The sequence below is a fragment of the Oncorhynchus mykiss genome, chromosome 4 (genome assembly GCF_057628025.1).
Source record: "Oncorhynchus mykiss isolate SJ-2025 chromosome 4, ASM5762802v1, whole genome shotgun sequence".
NCBI classification, from domain to species: Eukaryota; Metazoa; Chordata; class Actinopteri; order Salmoniformes; family Salmonidae; genus Oncorhynchus; species Oncorhynchus mykiss.
Genome location: NC_143025.1, coordinates 87,304,982 through 87,322,928, shown reverse-complemented (window position 1 = coordinate 87,322,928; position 17,947 = coordinate 87,304,982). Strand labels below are relative to the sequence as shown.

The window sequence follows — 17,947 nt, the reverse complement described above, 5'->3', positions numbered from 1 at the left end:
TACAGTACCTGTGACTTGTCTCATCTTTAGACTAATGAGCCACGGTACCTGTGACTTGTCTCCTCTTTAGACTAATGTGCTACAGTACCTGTGACTTGTCTCCTCTTTAGACTAATGAGCTACAGTACCTGTGACTTGTCTCCTCTTTAGACTAATGAGCTACAGTACCTGTGACTTGTCTCCTCTTTAGACTAATGAGCTACAGTACCTGTGACTTGTCTCCTCTTTAGACTAATGAGCTACAGTACCTGTGACTTGTCTCATCTTTAGACTAATGAGCTACAGTACCTGTGACTTGTCTCCTCCCAGCACGTTGACCATCACCTCCATGACAGTCTCATGCATCCCCAGGACTCTCATTAGGTTGGGGTGCTGGTAGAACACCTTGTTGTTCATGATGTCACTGTAAATACACAGAGGCCAGCTAATTATCTGAGCTAACAGTTGTTTTATAGTTGAACTAAACCAGATCAAACAACCTTAGTGTGTGTGCATTGAGCAGTACTGTAGATGTATGGATCACTACAGTAATATTAAATGCACACACACACATACCCTCCACTCCTCTCTTACCCCAGTCCGTCGATCATGAGTTTCTCCTCTTCTTTCCCCATGCGTACAGACAGTAGTGATCTGATCTGGCCCAGAGAGGCCAGGAGGTTGACACAGTCCTGTACTGACACAGCAGAGATGGTGTAACCTGGTAACAGTAAGAGACTAAAGTTAAACTGGACAGTTCTGTACTGACACAGCAGAGATGGTGTAACCTGGTAACAGTAAGAGACTAAAGTTAAACTGGACAGTTCTGTACTGACACAGCAGAGATGGTGTAACCTGGTAACAGTAAGAGACTAAAGTTAAACTGGACAGTTCTGTACTGACACAGCAGAGATGGTGTAACCTGGTAATGGTAAGAGACTAAAGTTATATTTACAATCTGTATGGCTTTGGCTGTGTTTAACTGCAATTGTCTTATGACAGATGAACAACAAAATAGTAAAATATAACGATTAGGTCAAACTATCAGAATCAGTCTCGGTGTCACTCAATTGACGTGACACAAGGATCATGTACATACTCTTCTTCATGGCCCTGAGCAGCGCTCCGATGCCGTCGTACTGACGTCTCAGCAGGCTGAACATCACACGAACCAGCTCTGGGTCCTGGATGCTGCACTCCTGAGCCCAGCTAGCCATGGTCTGGCTGATCAACTCCTTCAGGTTGGCTGAGGGGAGATACCAAGAGTGTGTGTTATCTCTTTAATCATACAGTAGTAACAGCAGCTCTGGGTCCTGGACGCTGCACTCCTGAGCCCAGCTAGCCATGGTCTGGCTGATCAACTCCTTAAGGTTGACTGAGGGGAGATACCAGAGTTTTAAACATACAGACATTATAGATAGATACAGTGCATGTCTGAGCCCAGCTAGCCGTTGTCCTTCAGGTTGGCTGGAGAAAGGAGGAACTAATTACTATTTCAAATCTAGTCAATATGTGTATTCTCCACATCCTGTGAGTTACAACTCTTTTACTCTCTAGGGCTCCTATTTTTGCAATATGCCATTTGCTTTAAGAAAATGGCTGTACTTCTGCCATGGGGAATCAGTGGTTGATTAGGCTGGGGGAAGAGGTGACGACTATGTGTGCATACAGATGAACCGTGGAGATAGAGCTGCAGTCCTCCTCATCATGCCCATCCAAGAAAGATTGATAATAGTCTGTCTCTCAGTTATTATGTTAAGCTACAAACAAAATGCAACTCAAAATAAATAAATAAAAATTGCGGAGGGGGGGGTCTGTAAGATCCAATGCGGCCAAGGTGTGTACACTCTTAGACAAAAAACATGCTGTATAGAAACTAGAACAGTTCTTTGGCTGTCCCATTAAATAACCTTTTGAAGAACCCTTTTGGGTTCCATGAAGAACCCTTTCTTCAGAGGGATCTACATGGAAACCAACATTATTATTCAAAGGGTTCTCCTATGGGGACAGACAAATAACCCTTTTGGGTTCCATGAAGAACCCTTTCTTCAGAGGGATCTACATGGAAACCAACATTATTATTCAAAGGGTTCTCCTATGGGGACAGACAAATAACCCTATTGGGTTCCATGAAGAACCCTTTCTACAGAGGGATCTACATGGAAACCAACATTATTATTCAAAGGGTTCTCCTATGGGGACAGACAAATAACCCTTTTGGGTTCCATGAAGAACCCTTTCTACAGAGGGATCTACATGGAAACCAACATTATTATTCAAAGGGTTCTCCTATGGTGACAGACAAATAACCCTTTTGGGTTCCATGAAGAACCCTTTCTTCAGAGGGATCTACATGGAAACCAACATTATTATTCAAAAGGTTCTCCTATGGGGACAGACAAATAACCCTTTTGGAAACCTTTTTTCTTTGAGTGTAGATTTAACTGAAACAAATGTTTTTTTTTCCAAAGTCGAGGGAAGAGGCAGGACATTATAAAATGTGTAATTTCCAGGGTTGGTAGAAGGATGTAGTTCTACTGATCAGCTGAGTCAAGTTTCAAGTTGGATTTGTCACACACACACACACACACACACACACACACACACACACACACACACACACGTACAACGAAATGCTTAACTTGCACGCCCTACCCAACAGTGCAGTATTCCAAATAGTATAACTAATGAGAAATAAGGGTCAAAGCCAGTACCAAATGTTCAATGTGAGGGGATACTGGAGTATTGAGGTGGATATGTACATGTAGGCAGGGATACTGGAGTATTGAGGTGGATATGTACATGTAGGCAGGGATACTGGAGTATTGAGGTGGATATGTACATGTAGGCAGGGATACTGGAGTATTGAGGTGGATATGTACATGTAGGCAGGGATACTGGAGTATTGAGGTGGATATGTACATGTCGGGAGGGATACTGAAATATTGAGGTAGATATGTACATGTAGGCAGGGATACTGGAGTATTGAGGTGGATATGTACATGTAGGCAGGGATACTGAAATATTGAGGTGGATATGTACATGTCGGCAGGGATACTGAAATATTGAGGTGGATATGTACATGTCGGCAGGGATACTGGAGTATTGAGGTGGATATGTACATGTAGGCAGGGATACTGGAGTATTGAGGTGGATATGTACATGTAGGCAGGGATACTGGAGTATTGAGGTGGATATGTACATGTAGGCAGGGATACTGGAGTATTGAGGTGGATATGTACATGTAGGCAGGGATACTGGAGTATTGAGGTAGATACAGTGGCTTGCGAAATAATTCACCCCCCTTGGCATTTTTCCTATTTTGTTGCCTTTACAACCTGGAATTAAAATAGATTTTTGGGGGGGTTTGTATCATTTGATTTACACTACATGCCTACCACTTTGAAGATTCAAAATATGTTTTATTGTGAAACATTACAAGAAATAAGACAACAAAAACTGAAAACTTGAGCGTGCATAAATATTCACTCCCCCAAAGTCAATAATTTGTAGAGCCACCTTCTGCAGCAATTGTAGCTGCAAGTCTCTTGGGGTTTGTCTCCATAAGCTTGGCACATCTAGCCACTGGGATTTTTGCCCATACTTAAAGGCAAAACTGCTCCAGCTCCTTCAAGTTGGATGGGTTCTGCTGGTAAACAGTAATCTTTAAGTCATACCACAGATTCTCAATTAGATTGAGGTCTGGGATTTGACTAGGCCATTCCAAGATATTTAAATGTGTCCCCTTAAACCACTCAAGTGTTGCTTTAGCAGTATGCTTAGGGTCATTGTCCTGCTGGAAAGTGAACCTCCGTCCGTCTCAAATCTCTGAAAGACTGAAACAGGTTTCCTCCAAGAATTTCCCTGTATTTAGCGCCATCCATCTTTCCTTCAATTTAGTTTTTTAAGCAATGGCTTTTTTTTGGCTATTCTTCCGTAAAGCCCAGCTCTATGAAGTGTACGGCTTAAAGTGGTCCTATGGACAGATACTCCAATCTCAGCAGTGAGGCTTTGCAGCTCCTTCAGGCTTGTCTTTGGTCTCTTTGTTGCCTCTCTGATTAATGCCCTCCTTGCCTGGTCCGTGAGTTTTGGTGGGCGGCCATCTCTTGGCAGGTTTGTTGTGGTGCCATATTCTTTCCATTTTTTAATCATGGATTTAATGGCGCTCCGTGGGATGTTCAAAGTTTCTGATATTTTTTTATGACCCAACCCTGATCTGTACTTCTCCACAACTTTGTCCCTGACCTGTTTGGAGAGCTCCTTGGTCTTCATGGTGCTGCTTGCTTTGTGGTGCCCCTTGCTTAGTGGTGTTGCAGACTCCGGTGCCTTTCAGAACAGGTGTATATATACTGAGATCATGTGACAGATCAAGTGACACTTAGATTGCACACAGGTGGACTTTATTTACTAATCATGTCACTTCTGAAGGTAATTGATTGCAACAGATCTTATTTAGGGGCTTCATAGCAAAGGGGGTGAATATATATGCACAAACCACTTTTCAGTTTTTTATTGTTTTAGAATTTTTTGAATCAAGTAATTTTTTAAATTTCACTTCACCAATTTGTACTATTTTGTGTACGTCCATTACATCAAATCCAAATAAAAGTCCAATTAAATTAAAGGTTGTAATGCAACAAAATAGGAAAAACGCCAAAGGGGATGAATACTTTTGCAAGGAACTTGAAACTCTCGACCTGCTCCACTACAGCCCTGTTAATGTTAATGGGGGCCTGTTCGGCCCGCCTTGTCCTGTTGTCCACATTCAGCTCCTTTGTCTTGCTCACATTGAGGGAGAGGTTGTTGTCCTGGCATCACACTACCAGGTCTCTGACCTCCTCCCTATAGGCTGTCTCATCGTTGTCGGTGATCAGGCCTACCACTGTTGTGACGTCATGATGGTGTTGGAGTTGTGTTTGGCCACGTAGTCGTGGGTGAACAGGGAGTACAGGAGGGGAATAAGTACACACCCTTGAGGGGCCCCAGTGTTGAGGATCAGTGTGGCAGACGTATTGTTGCCTACCATTACCACCTGGGGGCGGACCATCAGGAAGTCCAGGATCTATTTGCAGAGGGAGGTGTTTAGTCCCAGGAGACTAAAGGAAAAAGCTTCTTCCAGTTCGTTGTGAGTAATCGCTGTTCTGATGTACAGAAGTTATTTTCGGTCATAAGAGACGGTAGCAGAAACATCATGTACAAAATAAGTAAAAAAATACGTTGCAAACAACGCAAACAAACTAACAAAAAACCACAGTTGTTTAGAGGCACGTAAAACCTCAGCCATCCTCTCCAGCGCCATTCTACTAGTGTGTGGGTGTTCGTGTGTGGGTGTTAGTGTGTGTGTGTTAGTGTGTGGGTGTTAGTGTGTGTGTGTTAGTGTGTGGGTGTTAGTGTGTGGATGTGTGGGTGTGTGGGTGTTAGTGTACGGGTGCTAGTGCATGGGTGTTAGTGTGTGGGTGTGCGGGCGTTAGTGTGTGGGCGTTAGTGTATGGATGTGCGGGTGTCAGTGGGTGGGTGTTAATGTGTGGGTGTTAGTGTGTGGGTGTTAGTGTGTGGGTGTTAGTGTGGGGGTGTCAGTGTGTGGACGTGTGGGTGTACGTGTGTGGGTGTTAGTGTGTGGATGTGTGGGTGTGTGGGTGTTAGTGTGCTAGTGCATGGGCGTCAGTGTGTGGGTGTGTGGGTGTCAGCGTGTGGGTGTTAGTGTGTGGGTGTGCGGGTGTCCGTGTGAGGATGTTAGTGTGTGGGTGTGCGGGTGTCCGTGTGAGGATGTTAGTGTGTGGGGGTTGGTGTGTGGGGGTCAGTGTGTGGGGGTCAGTGTGTGGGTGTCAGTGTGTGGGTGTTAGTGTGTGGGTGTTAGTGTGTGGGTGTTAGTGTGTGGTGTTCATGTGTGAGTGCCAATGTGCGGGTGCTAGTGTGTGGGTGTTAGTGTGGGGGTGTGGGGGTGTTAGTGTGTGGACGTGTGGGTGTTAGTGTGTGGGTGTTAGTGTGTGGCTGTTAGTGTGTGGGTGTTAGTGTGTGGCTGTTAGTGTGTGGGTGTTAGTGTGTGGGTGTTAGTGTGTGGGTGTTAGTGTGTGGGTGTTCATGTGTGAGTGCCAATGTGCGGGTGCTAGTGTGTGGGTGTTAGTGTGGGGGTGTGGGGGTGTTAGTGTGGGTGTTAGTGTGTGGGTGTTAGTGTGTGGCTGTTAGTGTGTGGGTGTTAGTGTGTGGGTGTTAGTGTGTGGGTGTTAGTGTGTGGGTGTTAGTGTGTGGGTGTTAGTGTGTGGGTGTTAGTGTGTGGGTGTTAGTGTGTGGCTGTTAGTGTGTGGGTGTTGGTGTGTGGGTGTATGTGTGTGGGTGTTAGTGTGTGGGTGTTAGTGTGTGGCTGTTAGTGTGTGGGTGTACGTGTGTGGGTGTTAGTGTGTGGGCGCTAGTGTGTGGGTGTTAGTGTGTGGGTGTACGTGTGTGGGTGTTAGTGTGTGGGTGTTAGTGTGTGGCTGTTAGTGTGTGGCTGTTAGTGTGTGGGTGTTAGTGAGTGGGTGTTAGTGTGTGGGCGCTAGTGTGTGGGTGTTGGTGTGTGGGTGTACGTGTGTGGCTGTTAGTGTGTGGCTGTTAGTGTGTAGCTGTTAGTGTGTGGCTGTTAGTGTGTGGCTGTTAGTGTGTGGGTGTTAGTGTGTGGGTGTTAGTGTGTGGCTGTTAGTGTGTGGGTGTACGTGTGTGGGTGTTAGTGTGTGGGCGCTAGTGTGTGGGTGTTAGTGTGTGGGTGTACGTGTGTGGGTGTTAGTGTGTGGGTGTTAGTGTGTGGGTGTTAGTGTGTGGGTGTTGGTGTGTGGGTGTTAGTGTGCGGCTGTTAGTGTGTGGGTGCATGGGTGTTAGTGCATGGGCGCTAGTGTGTGGGTGTTAGTGTGTGGGTGTTAGTAAGAGTGTCAGTGTAGGCGGATATACAGGTACACAGGGATGAAAAGTGACTGGCAGCAGGAATATATAAATACTAATGATAGTATATACATGTAAACAAGAGTACTAGAGACTAGTAGCAGGATAAATAGATAGATGCATTATGGCAATCAATTGATTATGGCAATCAATAACTAATTAACAGCAACGTAATGGTTGGCGTCAGTAATTAGTGTGTGGGGGAGGGAGAGCAGTAGTTGTTAGTCATGATGGCCAGGTGATAGAGCAGTCAGAAGGTTCACTGTGATATGTTATTATATTCTTGGGTCAAGTCAATAAATATACACATATGCACGCAAGCTTTTAAACACTCCCCTTTTCTCTCCTCCTCTACTCTTCTTTTGTCTCGATCCTCCTCTCCTCCCCCTCCTCATGTCTCTCTCCCCCTCTCCTCCCCTCCTCTACTCTTCTTTTGTCTCTCTCTCCTACCCCTCCTCTAGTTGTCTCTCTCCTCCTCTCCTCCCCCTCCTCATGTCTCTCTCCCCCTCTCCTCCCCTCTACTCTTCTTTTGTCTCTCTCTCCTACCCCTCCTCTAGTTGTCTCTCTCCTCCTCTCCTCCCCCTCCTCATGTCTCTCTCCCCCTCTCCTCCCCTCTACTCTTCTTTTGTCTCTCTCTCTCTCCTACCCCTCCCCTCCTCTAGTTTTGTCTCTCCCCCTCTACTCCTCTTCTTTTGTCTCTCTCTCTCTCCTACCCCTCCCCTCCTCTAGTTTTGTCTCTCCCCCTCTACTCCTCTTCTTTTGTCTCTCTCTCTCTCCTACCCCTCCCCTCCTCTAGTTCTCTCCCCCTCTCCTCCTCTTCTTTTGTCTCTCTCTCTCTCTCCTACCCCTCCCCTCCTCTAGTTTAGTCTCTCCCCCTCTCCTCCTCTTCTTTTGTCTCTCTCTCTCTCCTACCCCTCCCCTCCTCTAGTTTCTCCCCCTCTCCTCCTCTTCTCTTGTCTCTCTCCCCCTCCTCTCCTTTTGTCGCTCTCCCTCTCTCCTCTCCTCTACCTAATGTAGACGTCCTACCTAAACCCCCTGAATTCCCCTCCATCCTCATCTAAAACGTGATGTTTTCTCATTAAGTCGATGAGGCTGGACTAGATAAGAATGTTAAGTACGTTGTCATTAGAACTCTCCCTCAACAGATATTGGACTTTTTTTTTTCTCCAATAGATTGCCTCGATAATAAGTATGTAACTTCTGCTTGTCCTTCAAAACTTATGGAGGGAGTGCCTGGGGGAAAACTGAACAGTCTATTCCTGGTACACCAACAGCTGTAGCTATGTACTGTACATGACATTTTTGTAGGTCCCTGGTGGGAAGCGCCAAGGACCAAGGTTAGTCTTGACTTTGGATTGAGAAGGAAGTATACTGATCAGGGTAAAAAAGCAAAGCACACAACTTCAGAAACCAACCCCAGGAACTTACCAAGAGTAAGCTCATAACTATAAAAACAAAACAAACAAAAAACACCTCTAAACAAACAACTACCTACAAAAAAACAAAGAAACTATTCACAATATTTTCTAAAATAAATATACAATTACCGCTTGATTTTTTTCCAGTTTGTACATTTAGTGAACTCGAGGTCGAACAGACACCATCTCCAGTGGCATGGTTTGAGCTGTAACAGCAGGCTAATTGGTGTGAATAAAAGCTGGTTGGCAGACAGAACCCTACCCTGGGAGCCCAGTCACAGAGCGCGCACACACACACACACACACACACACACACGCAGACACACACACACACACACACACACAAACACATACACACACACACACCTCTGTTCTACTCCTGGTTCAGAAGTGAAGCTGTCCAAAAAAACACTCCGCTGCCTGACTACAAATGAACAGAGCCATGTATGTAGATGTTTTCTCTGCTAATGAGGGTTTTGTGTGCAGCTAAATAACAGAGAGGAAGTGTCCTCTGTTTTAAATGGAGGAAGCTTCCTGGACTGGTGCTGTGGAGTTGTGAGAGGAGTTTGTTGGTGAGCTACTGAGAACAGACTGGATGTTATTCTAGTGTTTTGTAGTGTTGTTGGGGAACAAAACGGAGTGATAATATCTGCTTTCATTAGTGAGGTATGAGGTTAACATGAGATTCCGATTATGACCTGCAGGGATGTCAAAATGAAGAAGACATTTATTTTTTAGATTTTTTTTTAAACTCTTCAATATTGTAGAACTGAAGTGCCCCAGGCATTAACATTTCACACAGTCCAACCGTAATATCGGCGTATCCGATCAGATAAGTGATGAGTGATGAGTGTGTTTCCAGTCAGTTACAGCCGACTGAATACGTGTGGCATGTTGTTATGCTAATGTGTTGTCTTGGTTCACACAGAGACAGTATCTTACTGGGAGCGGCCTGTTCCTCCTCCGTAGGTTCCTCCTCTAGTTTCTTGGGCGGTCCCTTGATCTTATAGAGCATGGCCAGCAGACGGCCCTTTATAGACGTGTCTTCCTCCTCCTCCTCTTCCTCCACCGGGATGCCTGCAGGGACAGAGACAGAAACAAATATGAAGGGCAGGACTGGGAGGATGATTTTAAACTCAGATGTCTCCATCACATTTTGACATAGAGGTTCATGTAGACCTGGGCAGCCCAACACTCTTCCTGGAGATCTACTGTCCTGTAGGTTATCAGTCCGACCCTCTTCCTGGAGATCTACTGTCCTGTAGGTTATCAGTCCGACCCTCTTCCTGGAGATCTACTGTCCTGTAGGTTATCAGTCCGACCCTCTTCCTGGAGATCTACTGTCCTGTAGGTTGTCAGTCCGACCCTCTTCCTGGAGATCTACTGTCCTGTAGGTTATCAGTCCGACCGACCCTCTTCCTGGAGATCTACTGTCCAGTAGGTTATCAGTCCGACCCTCTTCCTGGAGATCTACTGTCTTGTAGGTTTTCAGTCCAACCCTCTTCCTGGAGATCTACTGTCCTGTAGGTTATCAGTCCAACCCTCTTCATGGAGATCTACTGTCTTGTAGGTTATCAGTCCAACCCTCTTCCAGGAGATCTACTGTGCTGTAGGTATTCAGTCCAACCCTCTTCCTGGAAATCGACTGTCCTGTAGGTTATCAGTCCAACCCTCTTCCTGGAGATCTACTGTCCTGTAGGTTAGTCAGTCCACCCCACAGGACGGTAGATCTCCAGGAAGAGGGTTTAGGAGCACTGATGTAGACCTAGAGTTCATTACTACAGTTAGCATATACAATCACTTTTGAACCTGTCAACCTATTGATTGATACTGATGCCAGTCAAGAGTCATCATGTCATATAGGAGACTTTTTGACTGAATAACTGAAATGACGTATTGATTTGATGTCAATGTGAAATCTGTGAGTTACAGCATGTGCCTGCATCTCAAGTTAGGATTTGTCTTTTAACTGTGTGTGTGTGTGTGTGTGTGTGTGTGTGTGTGTGTGTGTGTGTGTGTGTGTGTGTGTGTGTGTGTGTGTGTGTGTGTGTGTGTGTGTGTGTGTGTGTGTGTGCGTGCGTGCCTGCGTGCATGTGCTCCCATGTATGTGTGTGGTGTGCGTGTGAACATTGTACCGCAGTGCAGTCTCAGCTCATCATGAAATTTGTAGAGGTCCTCCTGAATCTCTTCAGGACAGGGACAGTCCTCCCCAGCAGCAAAGTTTAACAGGATGTTGATCTATATGGACAGATGGTGGGAGGGAGGGGGAGAGAGTCGGAGATTGCGAGAGAGAGAGAGACTCAGACAGAGAAACCGAGAGTCTATCCACACAGAGAGAGACTCAGACAGAGAAACTGAGAGGCAATCCCTACACCACAGCATCATTACAGTGAGTCAGACAGGCCAGGAGATTCCCCCTAGATCTCTATGACATCACATCTGTTTGATCCAGGAGATTGGTCAAACCATCCAGACCACCAGCTTGGGAACATAATTTATAGAGGATGCTATGAGGAGATAGGAGACATTCTACACCTGCTATACACCTGTCATAGCAAAACAACATATTTACCTGATATTTGTTGGATATTTGACGATTATATACTTAACTAAACAGTAAGACATTTCTGTTCTATTAAATGTCTGTGTAAACCAAGAGGAGCCTAAAAACCTACAGCTGGCATTCCAATGATCAGATGTGGTGGGTGTCACTGAGATAGAGAGAGCCTGGAGGAACAGAACAAAGGTCTCAGTATTCCTAATTATCCTGGCACCTGGGAGACGACACCAGAGGCAGATGACCACAGGATGAACCCAAAGTGGCTTATGGTGCACCTCCCAATCTATAGGGGAGGGGTTGAACCAGCCACTGAGCATTCTTGGTATCAGCTATATAAGAAACAGCATGGTCTGTAAAGGGTAGGCTCTCGGGCCCAAGACAGTTGGGTTGACCAGTCTAATTATTGTAATAATTAATCAATGTTGATTAATAAAGATGATTGTTTGAAGAAATTACAAAGTCTCTCTCACTTGGTTAGAAAAATCCACCATACACAACAGATGGTAGGTAGCTAGCTATATGTGAAGAGGCATATGCTAACTGTAAAAAAAAGACTCACTGTAAATTAAATTGAGTCCCTGATCCGGGCTTCAAGGATGTTACCAGTGTTTTGATTCTATTTCTGGCACTACAGTTTCTTAATAAAACATATAATTATAAATAAATGAAATATATCCCCGAAGAAAGAGGTCTTGGTGAGTACACTCTTAGAAAAAAGGGTTCCAAAAGGGTTCTTGGGCTGTCCCCATTGGAGAAATATTTTTGGTTCCAGGTAGAACCCTTTTTGGTTTCCGTCCAGAACCCTTATGGGTTCCATGTAGAACCCTCTGTAGAAAGGAACCAAAAAGGGTTCTACATTCAAACCAAAAGGGGTTCTTCAAATTGGTTCTCATGTGGGGACAGCAGAAGGACCATTTCAGTGTCAGACATCTTGTTTCTGAAACACAGATCAGTGTATTTGATAACTAGCAGCAGAGAGATTGATCAGCATAGGCTTAGCAGCTGTAGGAGAGTGTTATTAGAAGTGTGAAAAGGAGAACAGTGGGGAGCTCATTGGCCAGTGTGTGTGTGTGTGTGTGTGTGTGTGTGTGTGTGTGTGTGCGCGAGCTCATCATCGTGTTGGTATGAGGTGTTCTCTCTCTTTCTCTCTCCAATGTTCTTCTACTCAGCTCCCAAGCACAGTGAGGAAAGAGAAAGAGTTACATGGAGGTTTAATAGATCATAGATCAGTGGTTCTAAGTATCTGAGAGCCCCACTACCTCTGTGCTTCTCCTGCTGTTATATACAAATATAGGTACAAACATGACACTTTGCAAGTGAAGTGTGCTGGATCTACTTAACTTTGAACGATATTTGAACATTACCAACACACCTGCTAAGACACACCTGCCAAGACACACCTGCTAATAAGACACACCTGCTAATACACACCTACTAAGACACACCTGCTAATAAGACAGAACCGCTAAGGCACACCCGATAAGACACACCAGCTAATAAGACACACCTGCTAATAAGACACATCTGCTAATAAGACACACCTGCTAATAAGACACATCTACCAATACACACCTGTTAATAAGACACACCTGCTAATAAGACACCTGCTGATAAGACACATCAGCTAATAAGACAGACCTGCTAATAAGACACATCTGCTAAGACACACCTGCTAAGACACACCTTCTAAGATACATCTGCTAATAAGACACACCTGCTAATAAGACACATCTGCTAAGGCGACACACCTGCTAAGACACACCTGCTAATAAGACACACCTGCTAATAAGACACACCTGCTAATAAGACACCCACCCACTAAGACACGCCAGCTAATAAGACACACCTGCTAATAAGACATACCAGCTAATATGACACACCTGCTAATATGACACACCTGCTAAGACACACCTGCTAAGACACCCCTGCAAATAAGACACACCCGCTAATATGACACACCAGCTAATAAGACACACCCGCTAATAAGACACACCTGCTAATAAGACACACCTGCTAAGACACACCCGCTAAGACACCCCTGCTAATAAGACACACCTGCTAAGATGACACATCTGCTAATAAGACACACCTACTAAGACACACCTGCTAATAAGACACACCTGCTAAGACGACACACCTACTGAGACACGCCTGCTAATTAGACACACCTACTAAGACACATCTGCTAAGACGACACACCTGCTAATAAGACACACCTACTAAGACACACCTGCTAATAAGACACACCTGCTAAGACAAACCTGCTAAAGCAACCCTCAGATGCATTTACAAGTTATATTGCTGCTTTAAACTGCTGGCTGCATTCGCAAGTTAGTCAAAACCACAGACACAGGGTTAGATATTTCTGCATTCCCGACAGATCATTTACAGTTCGACTCAACACCCAAGCTGAAGGAACCTCATATCAGTATAGCCACCACCAGGGACCACTGTAAGAGGCTGGGTTGTTTGAGACAGATTAGTCTAACATCTGTTGTTGTGAAAATGAGAAAACCCTGTGGGGGATATTTTGGTCAGGCAGGGAATCCGAGTACCAGAGGCATCTGTCTGTCTTGATTTAAGGCTTTAGAAGGGTCAAACGGGGCCCTGACTTTTGGTATTTTGGGGGGTTCTTGCTGTGCTTGAAATTTGAAACCTTCATTTCAGAAATGTTTTTAAAGTTTTTACTTTCTGTGACCTTACAGCATTTTATGGCAGTTTTTTGCCTTTTTCAAATTTCTATCAAGATAGTTGAATGACAGTTTTTTTTTCTGATACTAGATACAAAGTATCATAATCAACAAAACACAGAACAACTGCTTCTTCTTTAACAACATGGTTGAATGTCGGGAGGTTTTTTGTTGTTGTACAAGAAAGACGAGAACAGTACCTGTTCCTGAGGAGGGGATCTGAACTCCTTGGTCTTCTTGGCGGTGATGGCAGCAGACATGTTGAGGGCCAACATCAACTCGTTGTACCTGAACTTCTGGTTGTACTGCAGCTTGGACACGAAGCTGTCCGAGAAGGACACGATGGCCTCGATACGCTGCTTCAACTCACAGTCACAGAAGTAGTGCAGCAGCTCACACATCTAGTCGATAAGGAAGAGACGAGAGAGAGTTAGATCATGTTAGATCATGGACAGTACCGTGTAGTACAGTACACAACAGGCTTAGGGTCAATTCTGAATTGAGTTGTGAATTGCTTTTTAATACAAGTTAGTATTATCTAGTAGACAGGAGAGAGATACAGTTGGTGTTCAAACATCTAGTAGAGAGGGGTATGTCAGTCAGTATTCCATATACAGTACAGTACTATAGTTATTTACACATTATTTATAGTTATTTACACATCTACACTACTTTTGTTACATGTGATGTACCAATTATAGCTTAATCTGATCACCAAAATGTTATTCAGTTTAGTTGGTGTTTTTGCTGATAGTAGTTTTGCTGGTACATTCAACTTGATTTAGTAGCACACATCCCTGCAGCCCTCGCTAGGCGGGGGGCCCACAATTATTCTTATTTTTTTGTTGTTTTGGGGGGGGAGGGGTTTCCAACCGGAGGGCGCCCCCCCCCCAGGAAGTATATTAACATGTCATAAGTCAAGATTTTTGTTTTTTATTTTTTACATTTTACAATTAGAGGAAATTAGCTATAACACTGCAACATGTTTCTCTCAGCCTCATGGCAAAATGTGTAGAATAGTAGGAAATTAGCTATAAAACCTGTTTCCCTCAGCCTCATGGCAAAATGTGTAGAATAGTAGGAAATTAGCTATAAAACCTGTTTCCCTCAGCCTCATGGTCAAACAAATAAATATATAAAAACCCACCTTGTTGTGGGGTCACGAAACTGTTCAACGCTACTGCAGCCACTTTACTATTGGCATCAATTTCCTAACAATCCATTTAGCTGGGACTTAACACCTGGGACTTAACACATGGGACTGAACGACTGGGACTTAACACCTGGGACTTAACACATGGGACTGAACGACTGGGACTGAACGCCTGGGACTGAACGCCTGGGACAGAACGCCTGGGACTGAATGCCAACTCTGCCAGTGTTTGAGAAACTGTGTGTGTGTGTGTGTGTGTGTGTGTGTGCGAACGCTCACTCTCTCCTACCTGTCGTTTGACAGACTCAGGCAGTGTCTTCTCCAGCAGTCCCTTCACGGTCGGTTTGACCTCCTTGGTCTCCTCCTCACCAGCCTCCACAGCCTTCTCCTCGTTGCTGCTCACCTCCTCCTTCTCTCCTCCTCCTGCTGATGCTGTCACCTCCTCCTCCTCCGGCTCCCCGAACACATTAGGGTCAATGAGGAGCAGGATCAGCCTCACCTAGTACATGAAAAAACATCCCACATAATTAAAATATACATCCCATACATGTAACTGCCAGAATAAAGGAAACACTTGAGTGAATGAGGGATACAAAGTATATTGAAAGCAGGTGCTTCCACACACGAGTGGTTCCTGAGTTAATTAAGCAATTAACATCCCATCATTCTTAGGGTGATGTATAAAAGTGCTGGGCAGGCCATTATTTTGTCTACCATGGCTATGCCCCCATAGAACGACAATGCCCCCCATCCACAGGGCAAGAGCGGACACTGAATGGATTTATGGGCATGAAAACGTTGTAAACCATATGCCATGGCCGTCTCAGTCACCAGATCTCAACCCAACTGAACACTTCTAAGAGGTTCTGGAGCAGAACCAGAGACACCGCTTTCCATCACCATCAACAAAACACCAAATTATCTAATTTTGTTTGTGGAAGAATGGTGTCACATCCCTCCAATAGAGTTCTAGACACTTGTAGAAGATATACCAAGGTGCATTAAATCTGTTTTGGCTCGTGGTGCCCCAATGCACTACTAACACACTTTATGTTGGTGTTTCCTTTATTTTGGCAGTTACCTGTATATACCATTTAACAGACACTATGTTTATACATCTGTATATACCATTTAACAGACACTATGTTTATACATCTGTATATACCATTTAACAGACACTATGTTTATACATCTGTATATACCATTTAACAGACACTATATTTATCCAACAGGCAGTACATCCATTTTTTGTATACGTCACCCTGGGTTGTATTCATTAGCGCACACTGAACAGAACTGTTCCAATCCGTTTGCTTTCGTTTCGGTCATAGTGAATACGACCCTGGTGTTGCTATAGCGCCACACTCACACACCATACCAACTGATCTAAACCTCACCTCCTCGCTGGAGAGTACCCCCATGATCAGCAGAGTCCCGATCAGCTTGAGGATGGGGACAAACTGGTACTCCACACTGCCCCCTACTGGGTCTCTGATGTGACTGCCTCCTCCCTGCACCGCCTCAGTCAGCATACTGATGGCCTTCTCCTTCAGGATGCCCAGGGGGATCTGGGGACTGGAGGAATCATTATAATAAGGTATTTTATTGATAGTTAATTTGTCGTACCCGAGGCATTAGAAAGTATAACACTATAACAACGTAAGTCAAAGTGGTAAAAAGCTAAACCTGTAACAGAAATAGGGTTCGGAATCTTTCAAATACTTTGAGCGTTTTGCTCAAGTCTGTCTAGAGCGTCAGATGGGCGGGGTTTACAGTTTTGTCACCATTCTATTGGTCCAGTAAGCCAGGCAAGCTCAATCAAGCCGAAGATGAAGTATTTGAAATTATTTCAAATAGTATGTGAGCCGAAGTCTGAAAGCATTACAGCTTGATAGAAAAGTACTATGCAAGTTGAGTTAAAGTGTTTAACCTCTGACCTGTGGAGGTGCTGCTGTTTCTTGGTGGTGATGAAGGAGAGAGGGGAGAAGTTGAGGCGTGGTTTCAGCGAGGTGCTGAGGCCTACACCGGGTAGAGAGTGTCTCTTGGACTCGTCAGGGAACAGCTTGATGGAGCGCGTCTCATCAGTCACGGGGATAATAAACTCGTTGTTCATCATCAGACGAGCCTCTTTCGCTGTCTCCAGGTGGATGCTGGTGGTAGGTACCAGCAATAAATCAATATATCAACCAACCAACCAATCAATTAAGCAGTCAGTCATTTAACCAATCAATTATCAGCATAATAACAGATTTCTATAAAATAGTAGGTTAACATTCTGTTCATTATAAAGACCCCTCATCTACCAACCAATGAACTCCACACCCACCTCATAAGAACATTATAGAATCCCTCTCTCAGCATGCCGGACAGGTATTGGTTGTCGATGGTGTAGAGCAGCTGTGATTGGTCGAGGTGGGAGCAGAGGGCGTGTGCCACACGGGTGTTGCCCAATGCGCAGAGGGCACAGTAGAGCATCAGGGTGTGGTAGTGGAACTTCCTCAGACCCTCATTCTCCGATAGCTCCAGGATGTCCAGACACCTGAGGGGAGTGGACCGGAAGGGATGGAGAGGGGAGGGGGTTGAGGGAGAGACAGAGAGAGAGCGAGAGAGAGAGAGAGAGACAGACAGAGAGAGAGAGAAAAAAGAAAGAGAGAGACAGAGAGAGAGAGAGAAGATAGCAAAGAGAGAGAGAGAGAGAGAGAGAGAGAGAAGATAGCAAAGAGAGAGAGAGAGAGAGAGAGAGAGAGAGAGAGAAGATAGCAAAGAGAGAGAGAGAGAGAGAGAGAGAGAGAGAGAGAGATGACAGCAAAGAGAGAGAGAGAAAGTGAGAGCGAGACAGAGAGTAATACATGGATTTAGGAGATAAAGTGGAAACTCCACCTAGCCCACCAGAGGGATAAATGAACAAGATATTGCTACATTCATCAAGTGTCTAGGAGTAGAGGTTGGGTGTTGATCTCCGATAGAAATAAACCACCTGTTTTCCTCAGGTATATGAACAGCCATCATCTGCAGTGGCTCCAGACACTGCACCACCCAGCCGTGTCTCTCTGAGACCCTGGCGGTCTCCACGGTGAGGAAAGTGTTTGGCATACGGCTCCACAGAACCGCTACGATGGTCTGAACGTCCAGACGTGGTGGACACTGGGGCACAGGGTTACGTTGCTCACTCTTAAAGATGGCTGACGACAGGGGCATTGCATCCTGGGGAGAGAGAGAGAGAGAGAGAGAGAGA

General features: G+C 45.0%; 1 protein-coding gene across 2 annotated transcripts in view; it reads right to left on the bottom strand.

The window, feature by feature from the left end:
• LOC110521100 (ryanodine receptor 3) overlaps positions 1-17,947 on the bottom strand; it is a 266,242-nt gene that overhangs the window by 116,343 nt on the left and 131,952 nt on the right. For both annotated transcript variants that reach the window (XM_090233224.1, XM_036976224.2), the window contains 11 exons: positions 17,690-17,916; positions 17,039-17,251; positions 16,650-16,862; positions 16,110-16,287; positions 15,002-15,211; positions 13,760-13,960; positions 10,445-10,547; positions 9,252-9,386; positions 1,079-1,225; positions 574-700; positions 289-403 (listed from right to left, as the gene is read on the bottom strand). In XM_090233224.1, coding sequence (XP_090089350.1) covers positions 289-403; positions 574-700; positions 1,079-1,225; positions 9,252-9,386; positions 10,445-10,547; positions 13,760-13,960; positions 15,002-15,211; positions 16,110-16,287; positions 16,650-16,862; positions 17,039-17,251; positions 17,690-17,916 — 1,869 coding nt within the window. The remainder of the gene's footprint in view (positions 1-288; positions 404-573; positions 701-1,078; positions 1,226-9,251; positions 9,387-10,444; positions 10,548-13,759; positions 13,961-15,001; positions 15,212-16,109; positions 16,288-16,649; positions 16,863-17,038; positions 17,252-17,689; positions 17,917-17,947) is intronic.